The sequence below is a fragment of the Lynx canadensis genome, chromosome C2 (assembly GCF_007474595.2).
Source record: "Lynx canadensis isolate LIC74 chromosome C2, mLynCan4.pri.v2, whole genome shotgun sequence".
NCBI classification, from domain to species: domain Eukaryota; kingdom Metazoa; phylum Chordata; class Mammalia; order Carnivora; family Felidae; genus Lynx; species Lynx canadensis.
The window spans coordinates 341,025-366,539 of NC_044311.2; the positions used below are offsets into that span (position 1 = coordinate 341,025).

At 40.5% G+C, this 25,515-nt stretch overlaps 1 protein-coding gene across 4 annotated transcripts in view; it reads right to left on the reverse strand.

Moving 5' to 3' along the window:
- TCAIM (T cell activation inhibitor, mitochondrial) overlaps window positions 1-25,515 on the reverse strand; it is a 76,016-nt gene that overhangs the window by 26,538 nt on the left and 23,963 nt on the right. For all 4 annotated transcript variants that reach the window (XM_030329899.1, XM_030329896.1, XM_030329898.1 and 1 more), the window contains 4 exons: window positions 24,148-24,223; window positions 18,582-18,717; window positions 10,177-10,330; window positions 3,774-4,026 (listed from right to left, as the gene is read on the reverse strand). In XM_030329899.1, coding sequence (XP_030185759.1) covers window positions 3,774-4,026; window positions 10,177-10,330; window positions 18,582-18,717; window positions 24,148-24,176 — 572 coding nt within the window. In that variant the 5' untranslated portion in view covers window positions 24,177-24,223. The remainder of the gene's footprint in view (window positions 1-3,773; window positions 4,027-10,176; window positions 10,331-18,581; window positions 18,718-24,147; window positions 24,224-25,515) is intronic.

The following is a 25,515-nucleotide window of genomic DNA, read 5'->3' on the forward strand; positions in this document are numbered from 1 at the left end:
CAGCAAATAGATGGGTCTTGTTTTTTTATCCATTCTGATACCTATGTCTTTTGGTTGGCGCATTTAGTCCATTTACGTTCAGTGTTATTATAGAAAGATATGGGTTTAGAGTCATTGTGATGTCTGTAGGTTTCATGCTTGCGGTGATGTCTCTGGTACTTTGTCTCACAGGATCCCCCTTAGGATCTCTTGTAGGGCTGGTTTAGTGTTGGTGAATTCCTTCAGTTTTTGTTTGTTTGAAAGACCTTTATCTCTCCTTCTATTCTGGATGACAGACTTGCTGGATAAAGGATTCTTGGCTGCATATTTTTTTCTGTTCATCACATTGATGATTTCCTGCCATTCCTTCCTGGCCTGCCAAGTTTCAGTAGAGACATCGGTCACGAGTCTTATAGGTCTCCCTTTATAAGTTAGAGCCTGTTTATCTCTAACTGCTTTCAGAATTTTCTCTTTATCATTGTATTTTGCCAGTTTCACTATGATATGTCGTGCAGAAGATCGATTCAAGTTACGTCTGAAGGGAGTTCTCTGTGCCTCTTGGATTTCAATGTCTTTTTCCTTCCCCAGATCAGGGAGGTTCTCAGCTATGATTCCTTCAAGTACACCTTCAGCACCTTTCCCTCTCTCTTCCTCCTCTGGAATACCAATTATGCATAGATTATTTCTCTTCAGTGCATCACTTCTCTAATTTTCCCCTCATACTCCTGGATTTTTTTATCTGTCTTTTTCTTAGCTTCCTCTTTTTCCATAATTTTATCTTCTAGTTCACCTATTCTCTCCTCTGCCTCTTCAATCTGAGCCGTAGTTGTATCCATTTTATTTTGCAGTTCATTGATCGCATTTTTTAGCTCCTCCTGCCTGTTCCTTAGTCCCTTGATCTTTGTAGCAAGACATTCTCTGCTGTCCTTTACACTGTTTTCAAGCCCAGTGATTAATTTTATGACTATTATTCTAAATTCACTTTCTGTTATATTGTTTAAATCCTTTTTGATCAGTTCGTTAGCTGTTGTTATTTCCTGGAGATTCTTTTGAGGGGAATTCTTCCATTTCGTCATTTTGGATAGTCCCTGGAGTGGTGCAGGACTGCGGGGCACTTCCCCTGTGCTGTCTTGAATAACTTGCGTTGGTGGGCGGGGCCACAGTGAGACCTGATATCTGCCCCCAGCCCACCGCTGGGGCCACAGTCAGACTGGTGTGTGCCTTCTCTTCCCCTCTCCTAGGGGCGGGATTCACTGTGGGGTGGCTTGGCCCATCTGGGCTACTTGCACACTGCCAGGCTTGTGGTGCTGGGGATCTGGCGGATTAGCTGGGGCAGATCAGCAAGGTGTACAGGGGCAGGAGGGACAGGCTCAGCTCGCTTACCCTTCGTAGACCTGCTTCTGGAGGGGCCCTGCGGCACCGGGCGGGAGTCAGACCCGCTGGAAGGAGGGATCTGCAGAAGCACAGCGATGGGTGTTTGCGTGGTGCAAGCAAGTTCCCTGGCAGGAACCGGTTCCCTTTGGGATTTTGGCTGGGGGATGGGCAAGGGAGATGGCGCTGGTGAGCGCCTTTGTTCCCCGCTAAGCTGAGCTCTGTTGTCCGGGGCTCAACAACTCTCCCTCCCGTTGTCCTCCAGCCCTCCTGCTCTCCAAGCAGAGCTGTTAGCTTATAACCTTCCAGATGTCAAGTCCCGCTTGCTGTCGGAACACACTCCATCCGGCCCCTCCGCTTTTGGAAGCCAGACTCGGGGGCTCTGCTTGGCCGGCGGGCCGCCCCTCCACCCCGGCTCCCTCCCGCCAGTCCGTGTAGCGCGCAACCGCCTCTCTGGCCTTCCTACCTTCTTCCGTGGGCCTCTTGTCTATACTTAGCTCCGGAGACTCTGTTCTGCTAGTCCTCTCATGGTTTTCTGGGTTGTTTAGGCAGGTGTAGGTGGAATCTAAGTGATCAGCAGGACGCGCGGTGAGTCCAGCGTCCTCCTCCGCCGCCATCTTCCCAGGATTCTCAATAATTACTAATTTAAAAACACTAATAATTGAAGCAAGAATTGATAGATAACATTCTGGCTTTCGTGATAAAATCCCCTGGAATCCTTACTGGGAAAAACTAACATAAAACAAACTGTTGAAGAAGCCCTCAGAGAATGCCTTCAAAGTGGGCAATTATCTGTGTTTGGGAGCAGGTCAAGACTGGTTTGAAGGGGCTCAAAGGGGCTTGAAGCGGCCCAAGGGCACAGCAACCCACTTGACTTCCAATGTAGCCTCTGCACGTAATTCACCTTCAATCATCTTTTATTTTTCTAAACTTTTTTTCTAAATCATCACTTTCTATCCTACCATGACTGCTCTTTGTTTTTCTTATCCCTACTTCTTCATGCTATCTTCATTACTGCTGGTCTATCATTAAATTATCATTCCCAGTGAGCCATAGCATAAGTGACTCTTCAAAACTGAGAACAAACTGAGGGTTGATGGGGGGTGGGAGGGAGGGGTGGGTGGGTGATGGGTATTGAAGAGGGCATCTTTTGGGATGAGCACTGGGTGTTGTATGGAAACCAATTTGAGAATAAATTTCATATATTAAAAAAAAAAGAAAAAATAAATTATCATTCCCATAGCCACATTTTCCTCTTGGTTTTATTTACAAAGAAAATTTGAACAATTAAAATCCACATATTTAGGGAGGTGATTTACCTATTAGCTACACATATAGATAGAGACACACCTTCACCACAGACATGCCTTCAGGCAGACACTGGTCTCCTTTTCTGTACAAGACTCTGTTACTTTCTTGTCTCTTCAGTTTTGTTTGGAATCTAGCTAGATAATGGGAGCAGGGATTCCTGAGGTAGTACAGGTAATCTACAAAGCAAATGTTCTGCCAATGGAGGATTAAGGATTATCTACCATGCTGTAAAAAGTGAGAATCCTCTGGTAAGCCATGGACTCATTAAATACAACCACAGAACAGAATATGGCTGGTCTTTATGGAGTCCAAAAAGGACTTACTTAAAAAACATTAATGGTGACTTTACAAACAAGATAAATCATAGGGAAATATTTCATACACGGCTTTTATAACTAAAAATTATTCTTTCTCAATACATTCCAGATGATATATTTAAAAAAATTAGATATAAATGACATATAACATTAGTTTTATGTATATAGCATAATGATTTGATATTAGTGTATATTACACTTACTAAAGTAAGTCTAGTTAACAGCTATCACCATATGTAGTTATCAACTGTTTTTCTTATGAAGATCTACTCTCTCAGCAACTTTCAAATACACAATACAGTATTATTGACCACAGTACCCATGCTGTATGTTACATCACTAGGACTAGTTTATTTTATAGCTGAGAGTTTGTACTTTATAACCCCCTAGAGATGATATTTTCAAGCGCTGTCTCCATGCATTTTTATTATGTATGGACTGTTACACTAAAGAACATTACTCCTACACTAGCTGAAGAAACTGGAAATGCTTACCTGAAGAAGCCTCATATTTTTTATAGTCTTAGGTATATACATCCTTTTTCCATATACCAGGGGTAACTTGAATAGTAGAATTTTTAAAATTTAAAACAACTTCCTGCATTTGTTTGGCATCAAAAGACCACAAATTAAAAACATTTGAAAGTATTCTGGCCACTTTAAGAAACATGAATTATCTTTTTCATAATGGTCACTGGATTAACTATATTGATAGAATTATTTTTCCTGAAAAATTAGGCTTTAATTTTAAACATGAACTAGAAATACGTTTAATTAAATAGGAACTTTTACATACGTGAGGGTTGTTTCCATTCTCGAGACTTGTTCAAGGTCTTCATGAGGGTCCTTGAATCCAGTAAAGTAGTAATAAGACTTGTCCCACTTGATGGGCCTGTCAGGCATCCTTTTAGCCTCTTTGAGAGGCTGGGAACACACATTAGTATTCAAGCTTTGGATATGTTCAACAGATAAACTGCAGGAGTTGAGAATATATAATACTGTGCTTAGCAGATCTCTGGTGTGCAAAGTAAATTTGACTGCTCGAAATCCTAGAGAATATAATTCCCCCAAACAATTAATACAGATGATTATTCATTTATTTAAAAATAATTATTCATGCAACATTAATAAAATCAAAATCTTTTAAAACATTTGATTACTGCTTAAAATCCATCCTATTGGCAAATCATCTGTAAATGGAAAACTACTCTTCTCTAAAACTTTACCACAGTATCTTTACCTTCATGAATTCCTCTGTCAGTTTTTCTTTCTAGTCTGGCACTAGAGACCAAACCCATTCCAGCCCAAGGAGGGGATTCAGAATATTTTCAATGCTGGCCATAAATATGGTCTCTATAGTCTAGAATGGAAAAGCTCTCCTATTAGCAAGTATCCATGAAAGATGGTTTCTAGCACTAAGACAAAGGAGGAGAGATGGGAGATGGGGAAGTTTTACTGTAACAATGGTTCAGGTGGGAGTGGCCTAGCCTCAGGGGTGACAGAAACCCATCTCAAATTTTCTCTGTGATTACAGGAGACCATCTTCCTATTTGTCCACTCAGCTACCTAGTAACTCAATATTTTTGGCAGTGATGTAAAATTCCCTAACTGGTTAAAAGTTAATGCTTCACAATCTGATTTTGATTTTGGGTAGTCAGTGGGGTAAGGTCAGTAATCTAATGTGTTACATCCTCAATAGGAAATCCACTGTTTTTTCTTTTCTTCATTACTGGGGGTTAGGCAGGGTTCCAGCTGAATTTATACAACTTCTCAACATCCTCACCAACTGTGTCACTATTATCTTTCTTCAACTGTGAAGAAATCTGGCTTAAGGAGGTTAGGAAAACAGAGCAAGGGCTTAAATCTGAGTTGACCCCAAGCCCAGTATTTTCTCCATTATACCACCCCAACACTGACTCTTTCTTCTTTTTTTTAAAAAAAAGTACTTTTAGTTGGTTTCAAAAATTATACAATTATTTTATAAGTACATCCTCACTATGAAATTGGAGATACATATAGTAAAAATAAAAGTCTGTTCACAGGCATACAGACTCACATCTTTACTAGACACAACAATTAGGAACCTGTGCTTTTCGACCTGCACTGTCTAATATGGTAGCTACTAGCCCTCTAATGGAAGTTTAGGATTAAATTAATCAAAATTAAATAAAATTAAAATTCAGTTCCCGGTCACATTAACCCCATTTCAATAGTCACATGGGGCTAGTGCCTGCAATATTAGTGCACATACAGAACACTGACATCATTACAGAAAGTTCTCTTGGACAGCACTGCTCTAGACCTTTTCTATGTGTTTATGCATGTATAATACATGTGATATATGCCCATATTTGTTTACACACACCCCTACAGTTTGAATTGTTTCTTTTTAATATAGAAATAGTAACATTCTAGGTATATTACTTTGAACTTGCTTATATTACTTAACCCGTTGTCTGTATGTATAGATCAACTTATTCTTTTTAGCAGCTATATATACCAGTCCATATATTGAAGGCAGTGCAATTTTTATTTAACACTTCTGAAACTGATGGACACAAACATTTTTAATTGTTCACTTTTCTTTTTAAAAAAAATTTTTTTTCAACGTTTTTTATTTATTTTTGGGACAGAGCGAGACAGAGCGGGGGAGGGGCAGAGAGAGAGGGAGACACAGAATCGGAAACAGGCTCCAGGCTCTGGGCCATCAGCCCAGAGCCCGACGCGGGGCTCGAACCCACGGACCGTGAGATCGTGACCTGGCTGAAGTCGGACGCTTAACCGACTGCACCACCCAGGCGCCCCAATTGTTCACTTTTCATATAAGGCTGAAATGTATTTTCTTATCTTGGCCACTGATGACAGACACCAGAGTTTAAATCATTATGAGAGATACACACACGCCTTGCCACACAGACTTAAGGAATCCAGAACATGCAAACTAAGAAGTTTTTTAGTTCAATCATTTGATGGTAAAGTGAGAAATACTGGCAGGAGAGTTGTTCTAGTTAGTGAAAGAAGAAAGCAAAGTCCAAATTCCTGCATTTGAGGTAAGGAAGAGCTCAGTCAAGGAACAAATCCCCAGAAGAGTTGTCAGGAATAAATCTCAGTTTCTATCTTATCGATTCTGTTAATTATTTATTCCAATGTAAGGGCTGCTATATAGTGAGGAATGCCTCTACCAATGTGACTACAGAAGCTACACATTTTAATGGTTGTTGGCTATTTGTATATATTATTTCCTGGGGTGCCTGGGTGGCTCAGTCAGTTAAGCATCGGACTTCAGCTCAGGTCATGATCTCACGGTTCGTGGGTTCAGGCCCCGCGCTGGGCTCTGTGCTGACAGCTCAGAGCCTGGAGCCTGCTTTGGATTCTGTATCTCCCTCTCTGCCCCTCTTCTGCTCACACTCTCTGTCTCTGTCTCCCTCTCTCTCTCACAAATAAACATAAAAAAAAAAAATAGAGAGGTGCTTGGGTGGCTCAGTTGGTTAAGCATCTGACTTAGCTCAGGTCATGATCTTGTGGTCTGTGAGTTCAAGCTCTGCATTGGGCTCTGTGCTGATAGCTCAGAGCCTGGAGCCTTCTTCAGATTCTGTGTCTCCCTCTCTCTCTGCACTCCCCTGCTTGCACTCTGTCTGTCTCTCTCTCAAAAATAAACATTAAAAAATTAAGAAAAAAAAGTAGAGGATTTTTATTTCTACTCAGTCACCACTGACTACAACTACTTGTTTTAGCATTTTTATGAAAGTTTATTTATTTATTTGGGGGGAGGGGAAAGAGAAGGGGGAGGGGAAAGAGTGAGAAAGAATCCTAAGCAGGATCAGTGCTGTCAGCACAGACCCCGACGCCAACGCAGGACTTGATCTCACCAACCTTGCGATCATGACCTGAGCCAAAATCTAGAGTTGGACACTTAACCAACTGAGCCACTCAGGCGCCCCCTACTAGTTTTAACATTAACTCACAGAAGGCTCCTGGTAACTCTTCCACTTGTTTTAGTGGAGTATATCTCCTCACAGGCCACCAAAAAATGTAGAGCTAAAGAAACAATTTAGGCCTTTCAGTACTGAAAATCAGTAGTAAACATTTTACCTTGTTACCATCTTAATTATCAGTGATCTTAATTTTACAATCAGATAAAAAGGTTAAAAACATAAAAATCTTTTAAATACTTGTCAGATTTCCAGACTCTGTCATAACGGCAGAGGCAAAAATGATTACTAACAAAATTTTTGAAGAGGAATAGATAATGTAAAATACAAATCACAACATTAGACTATGAATGAGGAGATGTTAGGTCTAGTAACAGCTCTGTCCCTAATTTGCTGTGTGAAACTTTCTAAGTTTGAGTTTCCCTCTGTTTGCTCCTTCCCTAACAAATAAACCTGGTTCATTCTTTTTTTTTTAATTTTTAAAATTTTATTTTTGAGAGAGGGAGAGAGAGAGAGAGAAAGAGACAGAGGGAGGGGCAGAGAGAGGGGGAGACATAGGATCCAAAGCAGGCTCCAGGCTCTGAGCTATCAGCACAGAGCCTGATGTGAGGCTCGAACTCACGAACCATGAGATCATGACCTGAGCCGAAGTTGGCACTTAGCCAACTGAGCCATCCAGGCACCCTATAGACCTGGTTCATTCTTTAACTCCATGTGAGGTGAACGTCCAAGACAAACCCAGTTAATGGCAGTAGTGAAAGTGGCAATGACTAGAAATGAGCCTGACTCTCCAAAACCCAGACAAATAAAAACTGAACGGTGATAATATTGTTTTAAAAACTGTAAAGGACTTAACCTACCTTTACAAATTCTATCTGTCAAGGAGAAATCATTAACTCTAAGTAGACAACTATGCATAAGTATGAGGTTTTTCAATTCCTAGCCTAATCTTGACTGTGTATCTATTTGAAGAGTATTTATGAATATTTGGTCTTATACTACTAAAGAATGTATCTCAGCTGCTTAAGAAGAGCACCTTTATAATTACTTACAATTTCAAATAGAATTGTGTCATTTAGAGTGATAAACATAATTACTTGTTACGACTACTATTATCATTAACAGCATTCTTCAGTAGGGCTGTGCTTTCATAACAGGACTCTGAGTTGACTTTTTGTCTCTGGATAATGAAGAATAGTGTCTTTCTTTTTTTTTTTAAATTTTTTTTCAACGTTTATTTATTTTTGGGACAGAGAGAGACAGAGCATGAACAGGGGAGGGGCAGAGAGAGAGGGAGACACAGAATCGGAAACAGGCTCCAGGCTCTGAGCCATCAGCCCAGAGCCTGACGCGGGGCTCGAACTCACGGACCGCGAGATCGTGACCTGGCTGAAGTCGGACGCTTAACCGACTGCGCCACCCAGGCGCCCCAATAGTGTCTTTCTTTAAATAAAACTCCCAAATCAGAGGTAGATGGAGAAACAGACAAGGAATTTCTGATTTCTGATCTCCCACATTCAAACATGAGAGGGTAAGAAAACAAAGAGAAGATACATGATCAAATATTCATTCCTGGAGAGATTGGGTGGGAAGTGTTTTTCAACATAAAGATCCTGCTTTAGCCCTTTTTAGCCCAAGCTCTCCTCACTCCATGCGAGCTCCTGAGAGCCTTATGAGCCCCGGGTATAAGGTAGGGTCTTCACTGAATGCTTCAGTACGTACACACAGTATTTCACCTCTTTCATTTTAATAATGAAGAACCAGAAATTAAGGTCACATAGCTAGTCACTGGCAGAGCAAGAAATAGACTCTAGGTCCCCAAAACGATCACATTTTGAGTTTTCTAACAGTTTGTTTCAAGAAAAAACATTATAGTGCATTTTCTAATTGTTTTGACCTTAACTCACAGAAAGCTCCTGGTAAACCTTTAAATTATTTTAAGGTTCACTCCAAAAATAAAGTTATTTCCTCAAGGATCACCAAAAGAGTATATATTTAGAGAAAATATAGACCCTTATTTGCCCTTAATTTTAAGTATTTCTGGATCTGGATTAAAGTAGCAACAAAGGATCAAAAAGAAGGCTGTATATTGGGGTGCCTGGGTGGCTCAGTTGGTTAAAGCAACTGACCTCGGCTCAGGTCATGATCTCACGGTTCATGAGTTCGAGCCCCGCGTGAGGCTCTATGCTGACAGCTCAGAGCCTGGAGCCTGCTTCAGATTCTGTGTCTCCCTCTCTCTCTGCCCCTCCCCCACTCACACTCTGTCTCTCTCTGTCAAAAATAAATACTAAAAAAAAATAATAATAATAATAATAAAAAGAAGACTGTATATTAAGACTGATTAAAAAGAGCCAAAAGGCACCTGCATGGCTTAGTCTGTTGATTTCAGCTCAGATCATGATCTCTTGGCTCTGAAGATTGAGCCCTGTGTAAGGCTCTGTGGTGACGGTGTGAAGCTTGCTTGGGATTCTCTCTCTCTCTGTCTCTCTGTCTCTCTCTCTCTCTCTTTCTGCCCCCCCCCCCATCTTGCTCTCTCTCTCTTTCAAAATAAATAAATACCACTTAAAAAAAATAAATAAAAGAGCGTAAAGCTGGAGTTGAAAGGCCTAAGTTCAAGACCCATACTCCATCTCCACAGTCCTGGCAAAATCCCTGCACATTACCAATTTATTTGGGCAAACACTACCTACTTCAGAGTACTTTGAGGACAAAATAAGGGATTATAGGCTGTACTTTAAAAAATGTAAATTGTTATAAACACGTTTAACACTTAAAACAACACTGAAATAGGAAGTGGACAAATAGATTAAAAAACAACTTTAAAGGGGGCACCTGGCTCATGAGTATCTGACTTTGGCTCAGGTCATGATCTCATGGTTCAGGGGTTCAAGCTCCACACTGGGCTCTGTGCTGACAGCCTGGAGCCTGCTTGAGATTCTCTGTCTCCCTCTCTCTCTGTCCCTCCCCGACTTGTGTTCTCTCTCTCTCAAAAAAAATAAACATTAAAAAAAAATTTTTTTAAAAAGTGGACAAATAGGAACATTTTAGTTTTACAGACAAAAAAGTTTAAACACAAAAAATGGCTTGTTCAAACACAGGTAGCCAGAAATAGAATCTAATTCTAGGAAAACAATTAAATGATATTATTACTACTTTTTTTTTTTTAAGACCAAGTCTTCAATCCAAAGGTATTCTGGCAACAACACACTTAATGAACAGATTTATCACAGAGCTTATAAGGGAAACACTAGAAATGAGAACACATACCGGATGTGCTAAAGGGTTCCTGGCCTTCAGAAGAATTCTGCTCTGTTTCTCTTACATAAAATGTAAGCTGAGTTGGTTTCAAAGACTTGGAGCCTGGTTTCTGGAGGTTTTCTAAGTAGACACTTAATCTCTTAAGAGAATTTTCATTGACTTCCTGGGGAAAAAAAAACAGTAAGGGGCATTTACATGCAAAATAGAACAAGGAAACAATTATACCCTGACCTTTAAAACATTATTGACGGTATTAAATAATTACTATCAGTGTTAAATAATTTAGTGTTAAAAATGTTGGGATTTCATAGCTCTCTGGTGAAGAATAAAACTGGACCCACGTCTTATAACATGTAACAGAATGAACTCCTTATGACTAAGATGTGAAAAAAAGTGCCTAAGTAGTGGAAGAAAACATGGTTGAATTCCTTTATAACCTTGGTGTGGAAAAAGCCTAACTATGACTCAATCTCAAACTGATACAGGATTGATACATCCAATTACATAAAAAATTTAAAAACAAAAAAAATCACACAAAAAACCACACACACACACACACACACACACACAGCTGTTTACATACAGATAAGCTACTGAGAGAAAATATTTTCAAGTTATTTGTCTCTATAAATGGCTCTTAAAATGACCACCCAGAGGAGATTGGTTGAATTACAGTACATTCATTCAATGGAGTACTATACAACCAAAAAAGAAGGGAGAGAAAGAATGTGGTGTAGAAGTCTAGGAATTGATATGGAATTATTTCCAATGTTTTAAGTGAAAAAAGTAACATCCTTTAGTGAAGGAACAGCTCTACAGAACGGCATAAATAGTAACCATGCTTCTTATCACTGTAGATTTCTTCTCAGACACATTGTGTGATCTGAAATTAGGAACACTTTATTTTTTTATTTTTATTTTTATTTTTTGAGAGAGAGACAGAGAGAGCTTGTGACCAGGGGAGGGGCAGAGGGAAGGGAGGGGAGAAAGCATCCCAAGTAGGTTCCATGCTGTCAGCACAGAGCCCGATGGGGGGCTCAAACTCATGAACCGTGAGATCATGACCTGAGCTGAAATCAAGAGTCAGACACCTACCCGACTGAGTCACCCAGGCGCCCCTGTTTGTCTGTTTAATTTGATTATAATATGCTGTTCTTAGCTGTGATCCAGTGGACTGAGGTACATTTCCTGCTAAGACTAAATCTTATTATGTTTTGCTACAAGTTTCTACTTTTGCCAGAAAGAAATAGGCAGAACAACCAAGAAAGAACCTAGTAAAAATGGTTGCCTACAGGAAGTTCACAGGAATGGGGTAAAGGAAACAGGGACAGGAGTGAGACTTCTGAGTAAGCTTTGCATTTAGTTTTGATTTTTGAAACTTGGAAATGCTTTGTGTATTTTACAATGGAGTTAAAATGAAGAAACAATAATAAAACAGCGATAACTGTGTTTCACTTTGAGACCCTGGCCGGATGCTGACTAGATGGCCCTTTAAGTCTGCTTCCCTAGAAGAGGGATGGGGGTGTCCTGCACAAGTGCAGAGAAGACCGGACTGAACATGTGGTGCCAAGAAGGGTGAACTGCCTGCTCAGAGCTGGCCTCTTGGTGCCAGTTTTTGACATGTGAGGGAAGGGGACACACACAGCAGCAGAAACACTATGGCAGGGCATGGGGGACAGAGTGCTGGGAAGCAAGGTGGGGTGGCAGGCAGTCTCAAATGGCGCAGTCTGGGAGAGCCTCATGAAAAGGAGATACTTAAACAAGAAAGGAAAGGACACGCCACACCTATGTGACCAAGTCCCAGTAGAAACCCTGGACCCACGGCTTGGTACAGAGGAGGCACGCAAACACAGTGAGAGAGTAAATGGAAATACAGCTGACTCTTGAACAACACGGATTTGAGCTGCACAGACTCACTTATCCGCAGACTCTTTTTGGATAAATACACAGTAAATGTATTTTCTCTTCCTTATAATTTCCTTTTTAAATACATATTTTTGATAGAGGGCACGAGCAGGGGAGGGACAGAGAGAAGGGGAGACAGAGGACCTGAAGTGGCTCTGCACTCTCTGTGTAGCTGACTGAACCACCCAGACACCCCTCTTCCTCATGATTTCTTAATAACATCTTCTTTTCTCTAGCTTATTTTAAGACTTTAGTATATATTACACATAACATGTAAAATATGTGTTGATTATTTATATTACTGGTAAGACATCTGGTCAACAGTAGGCTGTTAGTAGTTAAATTTGGGGGAGTCAAAAGTTATATACAGATTTTCAAATGTGCCATTTATGTGGCCATTCAGAGCACTAAAATGAGACCATCTTCAGAGGGGACAACCAAAATGAAAACCCCATAAGCCATGCTCCTGATGTGGAGACAATCACTGGTAATCTGAATGTATTGGGGACCTCTATCTATGAGGGCTCAGATAACCAATGTCTGGGGCTCTTCACGGTGACTCCCCTAAACCAACTGTCTATCAGAAACCCAGAGCCTCGGGTGACTCTAAATATAGAAGAAAAACTGGTTGATTTCCTTCTTAACACCAGAGCTACTTTTCTGTCCTCCTTTCCACTCCAGGCCAACTATCCAAATGCAGCATGATGATTAGAGGCATCTCCGGAAAACGTCTAACTAAATTTTTCTCTCAGCCCCTGGGATGTATATGGGGAAACCTAATTTTTTCTCGTTCTTTCCTGATAATGCCAGAGAGCCTTGCTCCCTTGCTAGAAAGGGACATTACAACTGAATTAGAGACTATGGTGCTACCAACTCCAGGACAGATAAACAGTTATGTGAGTTTTTGGAAATTACTAGACATTGTAGGCTGTGCATATCAGAGTTCAGGAAAATAGTTTGCCTGCTATATCAATTATTAAAGGAGACTCAATCCCACCTACTCTCCAAAAAGATAAATAAATAAACAAACTGGGGTCTGACTCCTAGACACTGTTTGTAGCCCTTGGAATGGTTACAAACACAGCAGGGCAATTACTATCACCAAGCTCACAGAGCTAAACATCATTAAAACACAGCACCAGGCCTTTCTTGAGGGAGGGACAAACCTTATCAAATGGCCCAAAGGATGTTTACTAAACAAAAATTTGTCAAGGACAGTTCTGCAAGTAGTGTCAGCCTGTGAAGTGTGTCTTAGAAACAATCCTTTCAACCACAAACTTGTTCCCTCAGGCAATCAAGGAACCGAAGGCTACCCAGGAAAGACTAACAATTAGGTTTCCCTCATATGCCAAGGTCAAAGGAATTCCAACACCTGTCGGTATGGATTGATACTTTCACTAACTGAATAAAGGCCTTCTCCTGCAACACAAAAAAAGGCACAACAGGTAATAAAAGTTTTGCTTTATAAAATAATACCCAGGTTTGGTTTACCTAAAATTGTGCAAATTAATAATGGTAAATGGCTGCTTTGACTCTTTCTCTAATAGAACTCCTGGCTGTTAAAAAAGTTTTACACCTCAAAATAAAGCAGGCTGTCTGCTTATACTCAGCAAAACTCTAAATAATACCTCACAAGCATTAGATGCTTTAAATTTTTTTAAATTAAATTATGGCCAAACTCTTGGAAATAGAGCCACCACTGCTCTCCTGCTTCTCCATCACCTGGGTTATGAGAGACTCCCCAACATATATTGTTTACATAGTCAGGGTCTCTCCTAGACTGTTTCACATGTTTGGAAACTGCAGACATTATCTTAAGATGCCATCTTGTTGGTCAGTATAATCTTTACGTTGAGTTTTTCTCTTTGTGTCTGCTAATGTTTACGCCACCTCATGCCTGCCAGCCTTCCTGTAAAACCATACTGTGGGCCACTCGAACAATCCTTGAGTAGACTCTAACTGCTGTACCCCTACACCGTCCCTTATCAGCTTGAAGAAACCAGAACGGTCATCATCCCTGTTCCCTAATGGCAGTTAGGGGCCCTGTTCCAGGGGGAGGAATGAATAGGAAGAGTTAACATGAGGCACGGAGAGATAAGGGACCTTCAGGGAGGCAGATTGCAGCAGCAGGTGGGAGGCTGAAGAAGCAGATGCGACTTTCCCCTTATAAAATCCTTTTTGGGTGCCCTCCTTCCATTATCAAGGGTACAAGGCGGGGAATGTAAATGAGACAGACAATCTAACCCTAAGGCAACAGATGCGGGCCCTTGGTTCTACCCTAACCATCTCACACCCCTGGGTCTGGGAGCCATTGCCTGTGAGTCTGACTGCAGACGCTCACCCCTTTAAACCAGGAGATGCGATATGGATAAAGGAGTGAAACGTCCAACCCCTAACACCCCTCTGGAGGGGTCCCTTCACTGTCATTTTGTCCACCCCTACTGCAGTAAAGGTGGCCGAGGTAGGTCCCTGGATTCATCACAGCAGAGTGAAGCCCGCATCTCGAAACTGGGAGTGCCTTCCTGATCCATCAACGCCTTGCAAGCTGACCATATGGAAGAAGCAATCTGCAACCCCAGAGGCTCTGGGAGACCGCAGCCCTGCTTCAGTCACTCTGGAAGCTGACTGATCTAGGCACGGCAGAAGCTTGAGGAATGGACGGTCCGGTGAAACAGAAGACTGTCCTTATTTTCTGTTTCCTTACTGTGACGCACTGTCACGCCTTGTTTCTCACCGTTATTGTGATTCTTGCTCTACTCTTTGCCATAGGATTGGCCGAGGCTGACCCAGAAATGTGGGGAGAGGCTTCCATTAGCACTCACCTTCCTCTTGGGGTTAGGATACTTCATTGGTACCAACATGGGGAAACAATGGCCATAAGAGACTAGAAAATTAGATTCCCACAAACCTTATAGTGAAACAAAATACCCCAGTCCTACTACCGGGGTCTGGCTCCTCAAAAGCTCAATTATTGGGAAAAAATGTTTTGCTTGGTGGAAAAAATTTCATCATCGTCTCTGTTAAAAACTTAACATACCTAGGCCAAAGATTTTATAACCGAAATGCCCGGAAAATCCAATGGTGGGGGACCCCAGATCACCTTGAGCCAGATCCCCATTCCTTGTCTAACTTCTCTCATCTCTGAGAGGCCTGGGACAATGTCGATGCAGCCATCAAATGGCAGGCCCAGGTGGACTATACTAGATTATGTGGAAGGACAGCCTATATAGTACTTCCCTCTGTCTGGTCAGGGTCATATGTACTGAAAACTATTCATCCATCTTTCTTCCTGCTCTCACTTGCTAGAGGGAAACATTTGGGAGCCCAAGTGTATGGGGACAGGGAGACTCAAAGGAAGCAGTGTGCCTTACAAATTGGCAATTAAAAAGATAATAAATGGCTTCCTGAGTGTATAATCCAATATTATGGCCCTGCCACCTGGGCAGAGGATGGTCCCGGGGCTACCACACTCCCATTTACATGCTAAACCATATGATTAGAGTGCAAGCAGTTGTAGAAATTACAATCAATGAAACTGCCAGGGCTCTTAACTTACTAGCCAAGCAACAAACCAAATGGGCAATGCTATCTATCAAAATCGCTTGGACTTAAATTATCTGCTTGCTTCTGAGGGAGGAGTTTGTAAAAAGTTTAACTTAAGCAACTGCTGCCTACAGATAATGAGAAAAAGTCATAGAAGAGATCACAGAACAAATGAAAAGGACTGCTCATGTCCCCGACCAGGCCTGGAATGGTTAAAACCCCAGGGAGTTATTTGGAGGATTTTCAACTGTCAGGGGATTCAAAACTCTCATAAAAATTATCCTCCTAATTCTGGGAGGGTGCTTAATCCTACCTTCCTTAGCTCCCCAGTCTGCCTCCAGTCTCACTGAGGCCATGATTACAAAAAAAAAAAAAAAAAAAAAAAAAAAAAAAAAGACAGCACTCATGTAATGGTGTTATAAAAATATAAACTTCTAAACCAAGATGATGCTCTTTGACCCAAAACAGAGGGGTCTGAGCATGAAAGGGGGGAATATGGTAGGGTCCCCTCCCTAAGGAAAGAAAAAAAAAAAAAACCCTCAAGGCAATCTGACTATATGCTAATGACAACATCCCTCAGGACCTTGTAACATGAGACCACTTCATCAGACTGCATGTTTGTGTGTTACCATATATGGGAGACAAAGAAGTAAAAAATACATTAAAAACTATGTCATGTGGCACTGGGGCCTCAGTTCTTCTGGTAAGAACCCAACTAAGCAGTGCCCCAGGAATAAAGTTGCTTCCTGGAAGGCAAAGCCTGGTATCATGACTCTCTGTGCGAGAATCCTGCTACAGTGGAGGAAGGAAAACATTCACCTACTACTAGGCTTAATTTTTGCATACGTGCTGGGTTTAAAAACTAGGTAATTAGCAACCCTGAGGTAATGGCTATTTTTCTGTTGATTCATTTTACCAATCACTTAGAAAGGATCTGAACTTGAGTAGCCAACATATGTATCAAATATCACAATCAGAATATTTTCCTCGAGCAAAGAAGCAAAATTAATTTTTTCCACAAGTAGAAAAAAATTATATAATAATGTTCTAAATTTTCAAGAGTTTTAAATTCCTTATCATGTTAAACCAGGTATTAATGTTAAGGAAGATAAACAGAACCAATGAAATAATTTCTATCTAATGTCAAAAAATATTGACCCTCACACTAAGTTTATTGTAAGTTCCTTTTCATCTCAGTTTGCATTCCTTCAACATACGATAACCGAGGCTGTAGGGAATTAATCAGTGGCATGTAACAGAAGGGAAAACCATTTAGGGGACTAAAAACCTTCCTGTAACCATCCTTTTTTTACTTTACATTTTAGTTTTTATTAAGAATTTTTTTTCTTACATTTATTTGAGAGAGAGAGAGTGTGAGTAGGCAGAGGGGCAGAGGAAGAGAAAGAAGTCTTTAGCAGACTCCACGCTCAGCACGGAGCCCGATGCAGGGCTCCATCCTACGGCCCTGGGATCATGACCTGAGCCAAAATCAAGAGCTGGATGCTCAACTGAGCCACCCAGGCGCCCCCCTTGCAAGCACCCTTAACAATAGGGTGGACCATGGTCACAGAAGCCTGAAATTTTCTTCCTAACACTCAATTTGACTCTGAAAACTGGTCAGGAAACGTGATTACTCATACTGTAAAGAGTTTCCATGATAGCTGTATAGACTTCATTAAAAATGACAGCTTTCGGGGCGCCTGGGTGGCGCAGTCGGTTAAGCGGCCGACTTCAGCCAGGTCACGATCTCGCGGTCCGTGAGTTCGAGCCCCGCGTCAGGCTCTGGGCTGATGGCTCGGAGCCTGGAGCCTGTTTCCGATTCTGTGTCTCCCTCTCTCTCTGCCCCTCCCCCGTTCATGCTCTGTCTCTCTCTGTCCCAAAAATAAATAAAAACGTTGAAAAAAAAATTAAAAAAAAAAAATGACAGCTTTCGTATAAAGGAAAAACTCAGTCTGTCTCCTGTGTGCCTCCTTTATTATTCACACAAAACACTTCACTTCTGATACTTCTGGTCACCAAATGGGTGGTTTTTCCCCACAATAAGCAATTCTCTGTGACATCAGCTGGGTGCCCTAGAATTTAACTCAATTGTGACATTACTCACCCAGAGACAGTATCAGATCCCACAGGTTAAGGGCTCGGTCTCACAAGACTGTCCTCTCCCCCCCACCCCATACGCGCGCGCGCGCGCACACACACACACACACACACACACGCCAGATGCCAGGTGCACCTGTTATCACCTGTGACTCTGACCAACCAGCTATTTGCAGCACGCCCTCCTTAGGTTCTATTAATTTGCTACAGCGGCTCACAGAACTCAGGGAAAAACTTACCTATGTTTACCGTATTAAAGAATGTAAAGGATGCAGATAACAGCCAGATGAAGAGATACACAGGGAACTTGTGTCCCTGCAGAGTTGGGGAGCCCTACCCTCCAGTGTAGATGTGTTTACCCACCTGGAAGCTGTCTGAACCCCAGACTACAGGAGTTTGATGGAGGCTTCTACACTAGGCATGATCAATTTTTAACTCTATTTCCAGCCCTTCTCTCTTCTCTGGAGGTTGAGGTTTGGAGCTGAAAATTCCAAGCTTCTAATCATGCCTTGGTCTTTCTGGCGACCAGCCCTCATCCAGGAGCCACCCAGGGTCACTTCATTAGAACAAAAGACGCTTCTGGTGCTGCTACCACTTAGGAATTTACAAGGGTTTTAGGAGCTTTGTGTCAGGAACTGGGGGCAGAGAGCAATATATGTATTTTCTATTTCCTCAGATTTCATAAAAAAACATAGCTATATTTTCAATTTTCAGTATATATATTTCAAATTAATTCAAAACACTGACTTTGTCACCATGACAGAAAAATTCAAATTTATAAAACTCTGTATTATACTGTGTCAAAAAGAAATAAAATAAACTGAAATGTGAACTAAAGGTTAAATATAAATAAATAAATAAATGTTTACCCTCTCTCTGGGGTGTTGTCCAAAGAAATCTGGATGTACTGCAAAATAGAATGGCCTCAAGGCATTGACTGCTTCAGCTCCAGATAAAGCTCTTGAGTAGAGAAACCAGTGTGGAAATATCTTCTCCAGACATAACCTTTTAAAAAGATTCAGATTTATTATATCAAGGCACTGACACACACACACTCAGATCCTCAATGCATAAAGTGACAATAACATCAAAATTATTATGTATGGAAGATACCATAGAAACAAGACAGAAACCAAAACTGTGGTTTTCTGAAATATATAAAAGTTTTGACAAGCAAATGTCCACGTCTGAAATAAATAAGTTGCGGGGATGTGATGTACAGCATAGGCAAATAGTCAATAATATCAGAACAACTTTGTATGGTGACAGATGGTTAACTATGCTTATCAGGGAGATTATTTAATAATGTATAAAAACATTGACTCATGATGTATACTTGAAACTAAGGATACTGTATGTCAATTATACTTAAAAAGAATTTAAAATTAAATTAAGAAATATATTAAAGTTTTAACAAGCAGTGAGTACCACGTGGCTTCTAAAAACAGTGATTTTAAATTCTTCTGGTGCAATATGAAAAAATAATATCAATTAATAATGAAATTTCCAAATTTCCCCTCAAAGCCTATTATGAAATACTAAATGGCATTACTACAGATGATGACAATTTTCTATAACATTTTTTTCTTCAGATAAAAAAACCTCAATATCCAATAATATAGTCTTTTCTTTATAGTGAAAAATATTTTGAAAATTATAATGCTTAAAAAGAGATACAAGATGTCCCTTGGTTTACTTCCTCATTGCTAGCATGCTAAAATTATTTTAGTTGGATAACTTAACATTCTCATTCTTAGATTCTGGCATAACTCACCTAGGAGTGCTTTTTTAAAGTGTAGTTTTAAATCCAAACGAAAATATTTGCAATTTTGGGGAAGCACTGCCACGACAATCTATTTTTGAACATTACAATTTTACCTTTTCCATTCCATAATGGTCTATAAAGAAGTCTAAATATTAGGCACATTTTTGTCTTAATACATTACCTCATAGATAATTGAGCATGAGTGTTGTCTCATACAGTATTGAATCTATAGAAAGGTTTTATATTTTTAAAATGAGAGATTATCGAATCATTTATGAGATTTTGCTAACAATCTGGAGACCACCAGCATATTTTCAGATTACCTTTGGTTTTGTTTTGTTTTGTTTTTTTGCATATATTTGACCCTTTTACAAAGTCAGTATATGTAGGCTGTGTACAAAGGACTACAACAGGAGCCTGAACAATAAAGGAAACAGTAAACAGGTACCCGAGTCCTCAAAGTGGGGCAGCATAAGTAAAGATTGGTGATGGCTCCACTCAGTCCCCATTTGAGTTTCAGTTCTCATTTCTAAGTGTCTCACGGACACTTAGCTGTCCTGTCAGCCTGTCAAATTCTGTGTCTATAAAAAGGAATAGAGGTCACTGTCTTCCTTCTAATCTCTGCCTGGATACAGAACGCAAGGAAGCAGTTCAATCCAGGATTATCTTCCTTATTTCTGTCATTCAGGTACCACTGTTCTCAGAGTTGCCAAAGCACAAACCTGCAGAGGTACCACTGCCCAAAGCAGTTCACACCCCCACCCCATTTTGGGGTGCTCTGGAAGTGGGTTATTTCTTCTCACTTTACAGTGTCCCTGGAAACCGTTCCTTCTTTCCATTTTCTGTGCTCCCCATTTATCACCACAGGGTTGGACTGCATAGCCTCACCATCCGTCTACCCTCCAGTCTTATCCCTACCATATTACATACAGGTTAATTTTCCTGAAATTCCACTACCACTGTATTCCCTGCTAAAACACCTCTGCTGGTGTTTCAACTCCTGCTGAATAAACTTCACTTCTTAGGCTGGTATTCAAGTCCTCTGTAATCATTTCCAATCTGTCTTTACAACATGACCTCCTACCACTTCTTTAGACACCTCAGGTCAACTCTCAGTGATCTCTCTCATTCTTCCCTTTCTTCTGCGTGGTTTCTGAGCCCTAAACACGCTCCCTGTGCCTTAGTTCCATCTACCCAAACAGTACTCACTCACTAAACAATTATTGTGTAAGTGCTATGTGCCAGAAGGCAAGATGCCCGTTTCCCCCAGATACTTCCCTTTAGTATCCTCACTATAAACAGTCTTCCCTTCTTCTAATCTCTAAAAACAGAAACTGTGGACCCAGCATATTTGGAGCACCATACCATAACGTGTGAGAGATGTTTCCATTTGTTCTCTTCCTCCACCCACACCCATCCTCCTCAGCTATCATGCACCCTTGAAGGCTGTAAACATGGTTTACATGTGTACTTGCCGTTGTTCGGTTCGTTAGTTGGCATCTGCTGAAAAGCACTAGCCAAACACACTTAGATGTGCGAGAGAAGTGCTGGGAAAGGGAGAAGATAGGGAGAACTTTCAAACCAGGAGTTAGGTCTGACACCGGTAGGGGAGAGGGGAGGCAGGACTGGGTAGGAAGTCTTGGGCTGCAGCACAGTTCCAAGAAGCGCTCAGGTAGGCCAGTGGAGTGTCCTTGGACCAAAGATGCCCACTGGCAGAGTCCTGTGTCTTGCTGGAGTGAGCCTGACTTAGTATTCCTGCTTTGCTTGGTCACTGACAGCCAGGAAAGCGTGGCTTCGGGACAAATCCTTTGGTGGACCCGGAGAGGCCAGAGTGCTCAGTGGGTATCTTATAACCACCACAGCACAGGGTCTGGCACAAGTATTATTGTTTTTATTTTAAAAATTTTTTTAAATGTTTATTTATTTTTGCGAGAGAGAGAGACAGAGACAGAGAGTGTGAGCGGGGGAGGGGCAAAGAGAGAGGGAGACAATCTGAAGCACGTTCCAGGCGCTGAGCTGTCAGAACAGAGCCCAGTGTGGGGCTCAAACTCATGAACCACGAGATCATAACCTGAGCCAAAGTCGGACCCTTAGGTGCCCCAAGTATTATTTTTACTGTACGTTAAATGAATGTATAGTAGGTTTTTAATGAAAGGAAACAAAACAACCAAGGAAAGGTAAATGGAAAACAATATTATACTGCTTGAAATCGAGCAGATTCAGCACATGAAAATCTGAAATTGCAAGATATTAAGGAAAAGATTAGATTTTGTAGGCCACGTGGCCTGTATTACAACTATCTTACTTTGCTGCTATAGCAGGAAAGCAGCCACAATGAGCACGTGAATGAGTGTAGCCGCGGTCACAGAACTTCACTCACATAAGTAGGCAGTGGGCCCGTCTGCCTCATGGACTATACTTCGCTGACCTCTGCACTAGAGGAAGCATCCCAAGTACATTAAAAAATACGTGCACAATTTCCTTCTAATTTTTGTGGAACAGACTATGCAAGAGAGAGATCTGTCAAATTATTTGCATTTTTCCAAAAAGGAAAGTTATCCTACCTATAAGAGCAAAGCTGCTTTGAGTTAAATGCAGAGCCATTAACAACATGTCAGGGGATTAGGTCCTAAAGAATGTCACTACTGGTATCTGTTTTGCATATGATGTGATTTCTAATTAACAAAGAGTTTGCACTGCAGTTACTCCAGGGCAGTGTTCATCATGATCCATAGCACTGTAAAATCAACCTACTGGGCTATGAACCGGCATTAAAAAAGAGAGGATGCACAAGAGAAAATATCACTGGATACATATTTTTTAATGTTTTGTTTTTGAGAGAGAGAGAGAGAGAGAGGTGTGACAGAGCGTGAGAGGGGGAGGGGCAGAAAGGGAGGGAGACTGAATCCAAAGCAGGCTCCAGGCTCTGAGCTGTCAGCACAGAGACATCATACCCTGAACTGAAGTCGGAAGCTTAACCGACTGAGCCACCCAGACGCCCCAATATCACTGGATATTTTCTCAGGCTCAGTTGGTTAAGCCTCTGACTTCAACTCAGCTCCTGGTTTCAAGGTTCGCGGCTTTGAGCCCTGTGTCCGACTCTGTGCTTACAGTGTGGGGCCTGCTTGGGACTCTTTCTCTCCCCATCTCTTTCTCTGCCCCTCCCCAACTTGTGTGCATGTGCATGCTCTCTCTAAATAAATAAATAAACTTAAAAAAAAAAGAAAATATCACTGGGTAACTATTGTCATGAAACTTGTATTTTAAGGATTATGATTAAAATACTGTTTTCTGAAGGCTGGAATAAAAACAAGCTGGAAAAGCGTGGCTCTATTCTACAACCACTACTATTCACTGCCTGTCAAAGGCATGGAGTGAGGGGGCAACCATCACTGAGGGGAATGGTCCATGAGATGTTACAGAACTCATTCCTCCAGGCTCCTATGGTCTCTCCTGTATCAGAGCATGAAAACACAATACTTTAGCCTGGTTTTCTGTGGTTGAATATTATTAAAAATACCACACCATGAAGAATGTCTCCTCATCTGCAGAAGAACAGTTTTTCAGGGCACTGTATCCCACAGTTGCTTTGTTTCCCTGCCACTCCCCCTCCCCCTTCATCTCCTCACAGTTGGGTCAGGAATTCTGTCAGAGAAAGTCTCCCTTTGTTTGAGAATCCTTGTTATTTACAACTTGGTGGAAAAAGTGTTTCCTCTAAACAACTTCCTTTTGCCAGGAACTATTTACTTACACAGAATAGTTATTTAAAGGAACTAAATACTGCCAAGTATGTTTCAGAAAACTAAAACTTCACATATTTTTATGTAGCAAGTCAAATTGTCTTGTAGTTATACATTTTGAGCCAAATGAACAATATTTTCCCCTTTTTTGACTTGGCTACCAAGAAGCCAGGACTGAATTTGATGTCTGAGTAATTGTTGACCAGTTCTGTTTTTTTTTTTTTTAAATTCTTAATGTTTATTTATTTTTGAGAGAGATAGAGTGTGAGTGAGGAGGGGCAGAGAGAAAGGGAGACATAGAATCCGAAGCAGGCTCCAGGCTCTGAGCTGTCAGCACAGAACCCGACATGGGGCTCAAACTCACGAACCTCGAGATCATGACCTGAGCCAAAGTCAGATGCTTAATCAGTTCTGCTTTTTAATATGATTTTTTTTTCTCTACAGGGCTTTTGATCTCTTTCAATTATACTATATATGCCTATTATACAATGTCAATTAAATTCATATATTTGAACTCAAATCCTTTCTTGAAGTAGGATTTAGATTATATATCATTAGTAGCAAATACAGGATTCAAATGATCTTACTATACAATTAAATACAATTTAAATGTAAAGTGGTTTTCCATATGACAGCATAGACTTGAGGGCAACATGACAAAAACTGTGCTAAGGACAATCTTTATCTTTTTTTCTCTTAAATTTTTCATACTAAACTATTCTGAAACATGGTATTTTTTTTTCAGCTTCTGCCCTGAATGAACTCTTGGAGGGTCTGGATGTTAATATGAATTTTCTTTTTCTTTTTTCGTTCCTGCCCTCCATCATAATATAATTTTAGAATTTGAAAAATAAAAATAAATTAAAATTATCCAAATGCATAACAGATACCCCCACCCACACTATTTACAGATTGGACCACACAGCTTACCTTCTCACTGGTCTCAGGTGGCAAAACATTTCTGAATATATGTATATACATCAACTGCCAGCCAGCCATTAATCACCTAAAAAGTTAAGCAGATACAAGTAATGAACAAATGGAATTTGAAATTAAAAATTACCATTTATATTAGCATCCCCCACTCCCAATATGAAATGCTTATCCATAAATCTAACAAAATATGTACAAGATCTATGAGTAAAACTGTGAAATTGATGATGAAATCAAAGAATTAAATAAATGGATATCCTATGCACATGAATAGGAAGACTCAATATTGTCAAGATATCACTACTTTCCAACTTGATCTATAGGACAATAGATGAAATCTATAGATTCAGTGCAATCCCAATCAAAACTCCAGTAAGTTATTTTATGGATATTGGAGGTTCTTCAAAAAGTTAAAAATAGAACTACCCCAGAACCCAGCAATCACACCATTATATATTTACCAAAGGATACAAAAATACAGATTTGAAGGGGTTACATGCATCCTGATGTTTATAGTAGCATTATCAACAATAGCCAAACTATGGAGAAAGTCCAAATGTCCATCAAGTGATGAGTGGATAAAAAAGATGTGGTACACACACATGTAGGAATATTACTCAGCCATCAGAAAGAATGCAACCATGTGGATGGAGCTAGAATGTATTATGCTAAGAGAAAGAAATCAGAGAGAGAAAAATACCATATGATTTCATCACTCATATGTGCAATTTAAGAAACAAAACAGACCAAGAAAAAAAAAAGAGAAACAAAATAGATAAACATATGGGATGGGGGAAGAAAAAGAGGAGAGAGGGAAACAAACCACACGAGACTCTTAATGATGGAGAACAAACTGAGGGTTGATGGAGGGAAGTGGGTAGGAGATAGGCTAGATGGATATTAAGGAGGGCACTTGTGATGAGCACTGGGTGTTGTATGTGGGTGATGAATCACTGAATTCTACTCCTGAAACCAATATTGCACTGTATGTTAACCAAAATTTAAAAAAAAGAAAGAAAGAAAGAAACCAGCATACAGATGTCTAAAGAAGCTTTATTCATAATTGCCAAAACTGGGGAGCAACCAAGATGTTCTTCAGAAGGTGAATGGATAAACTGTGGTACATTCAGACAATGGAATATTATTCAGCACTAAAAAGAAAAAAAGCTATCAGGCCATGAAAAGATGTGGAAGAAGCTTCCAAAGCTATAGTAATTAAAACAGTATACTGACATAAAAATAGACATATAGATTGATGTGACAGAATAGAGAGTCTCAAAATAAGCCCATGCATAGATGGTTAATTAATTTATGACAAAGGAGCCAAGACTATACCATGGGGAAAGGACATTCTCTTCAAGAAAT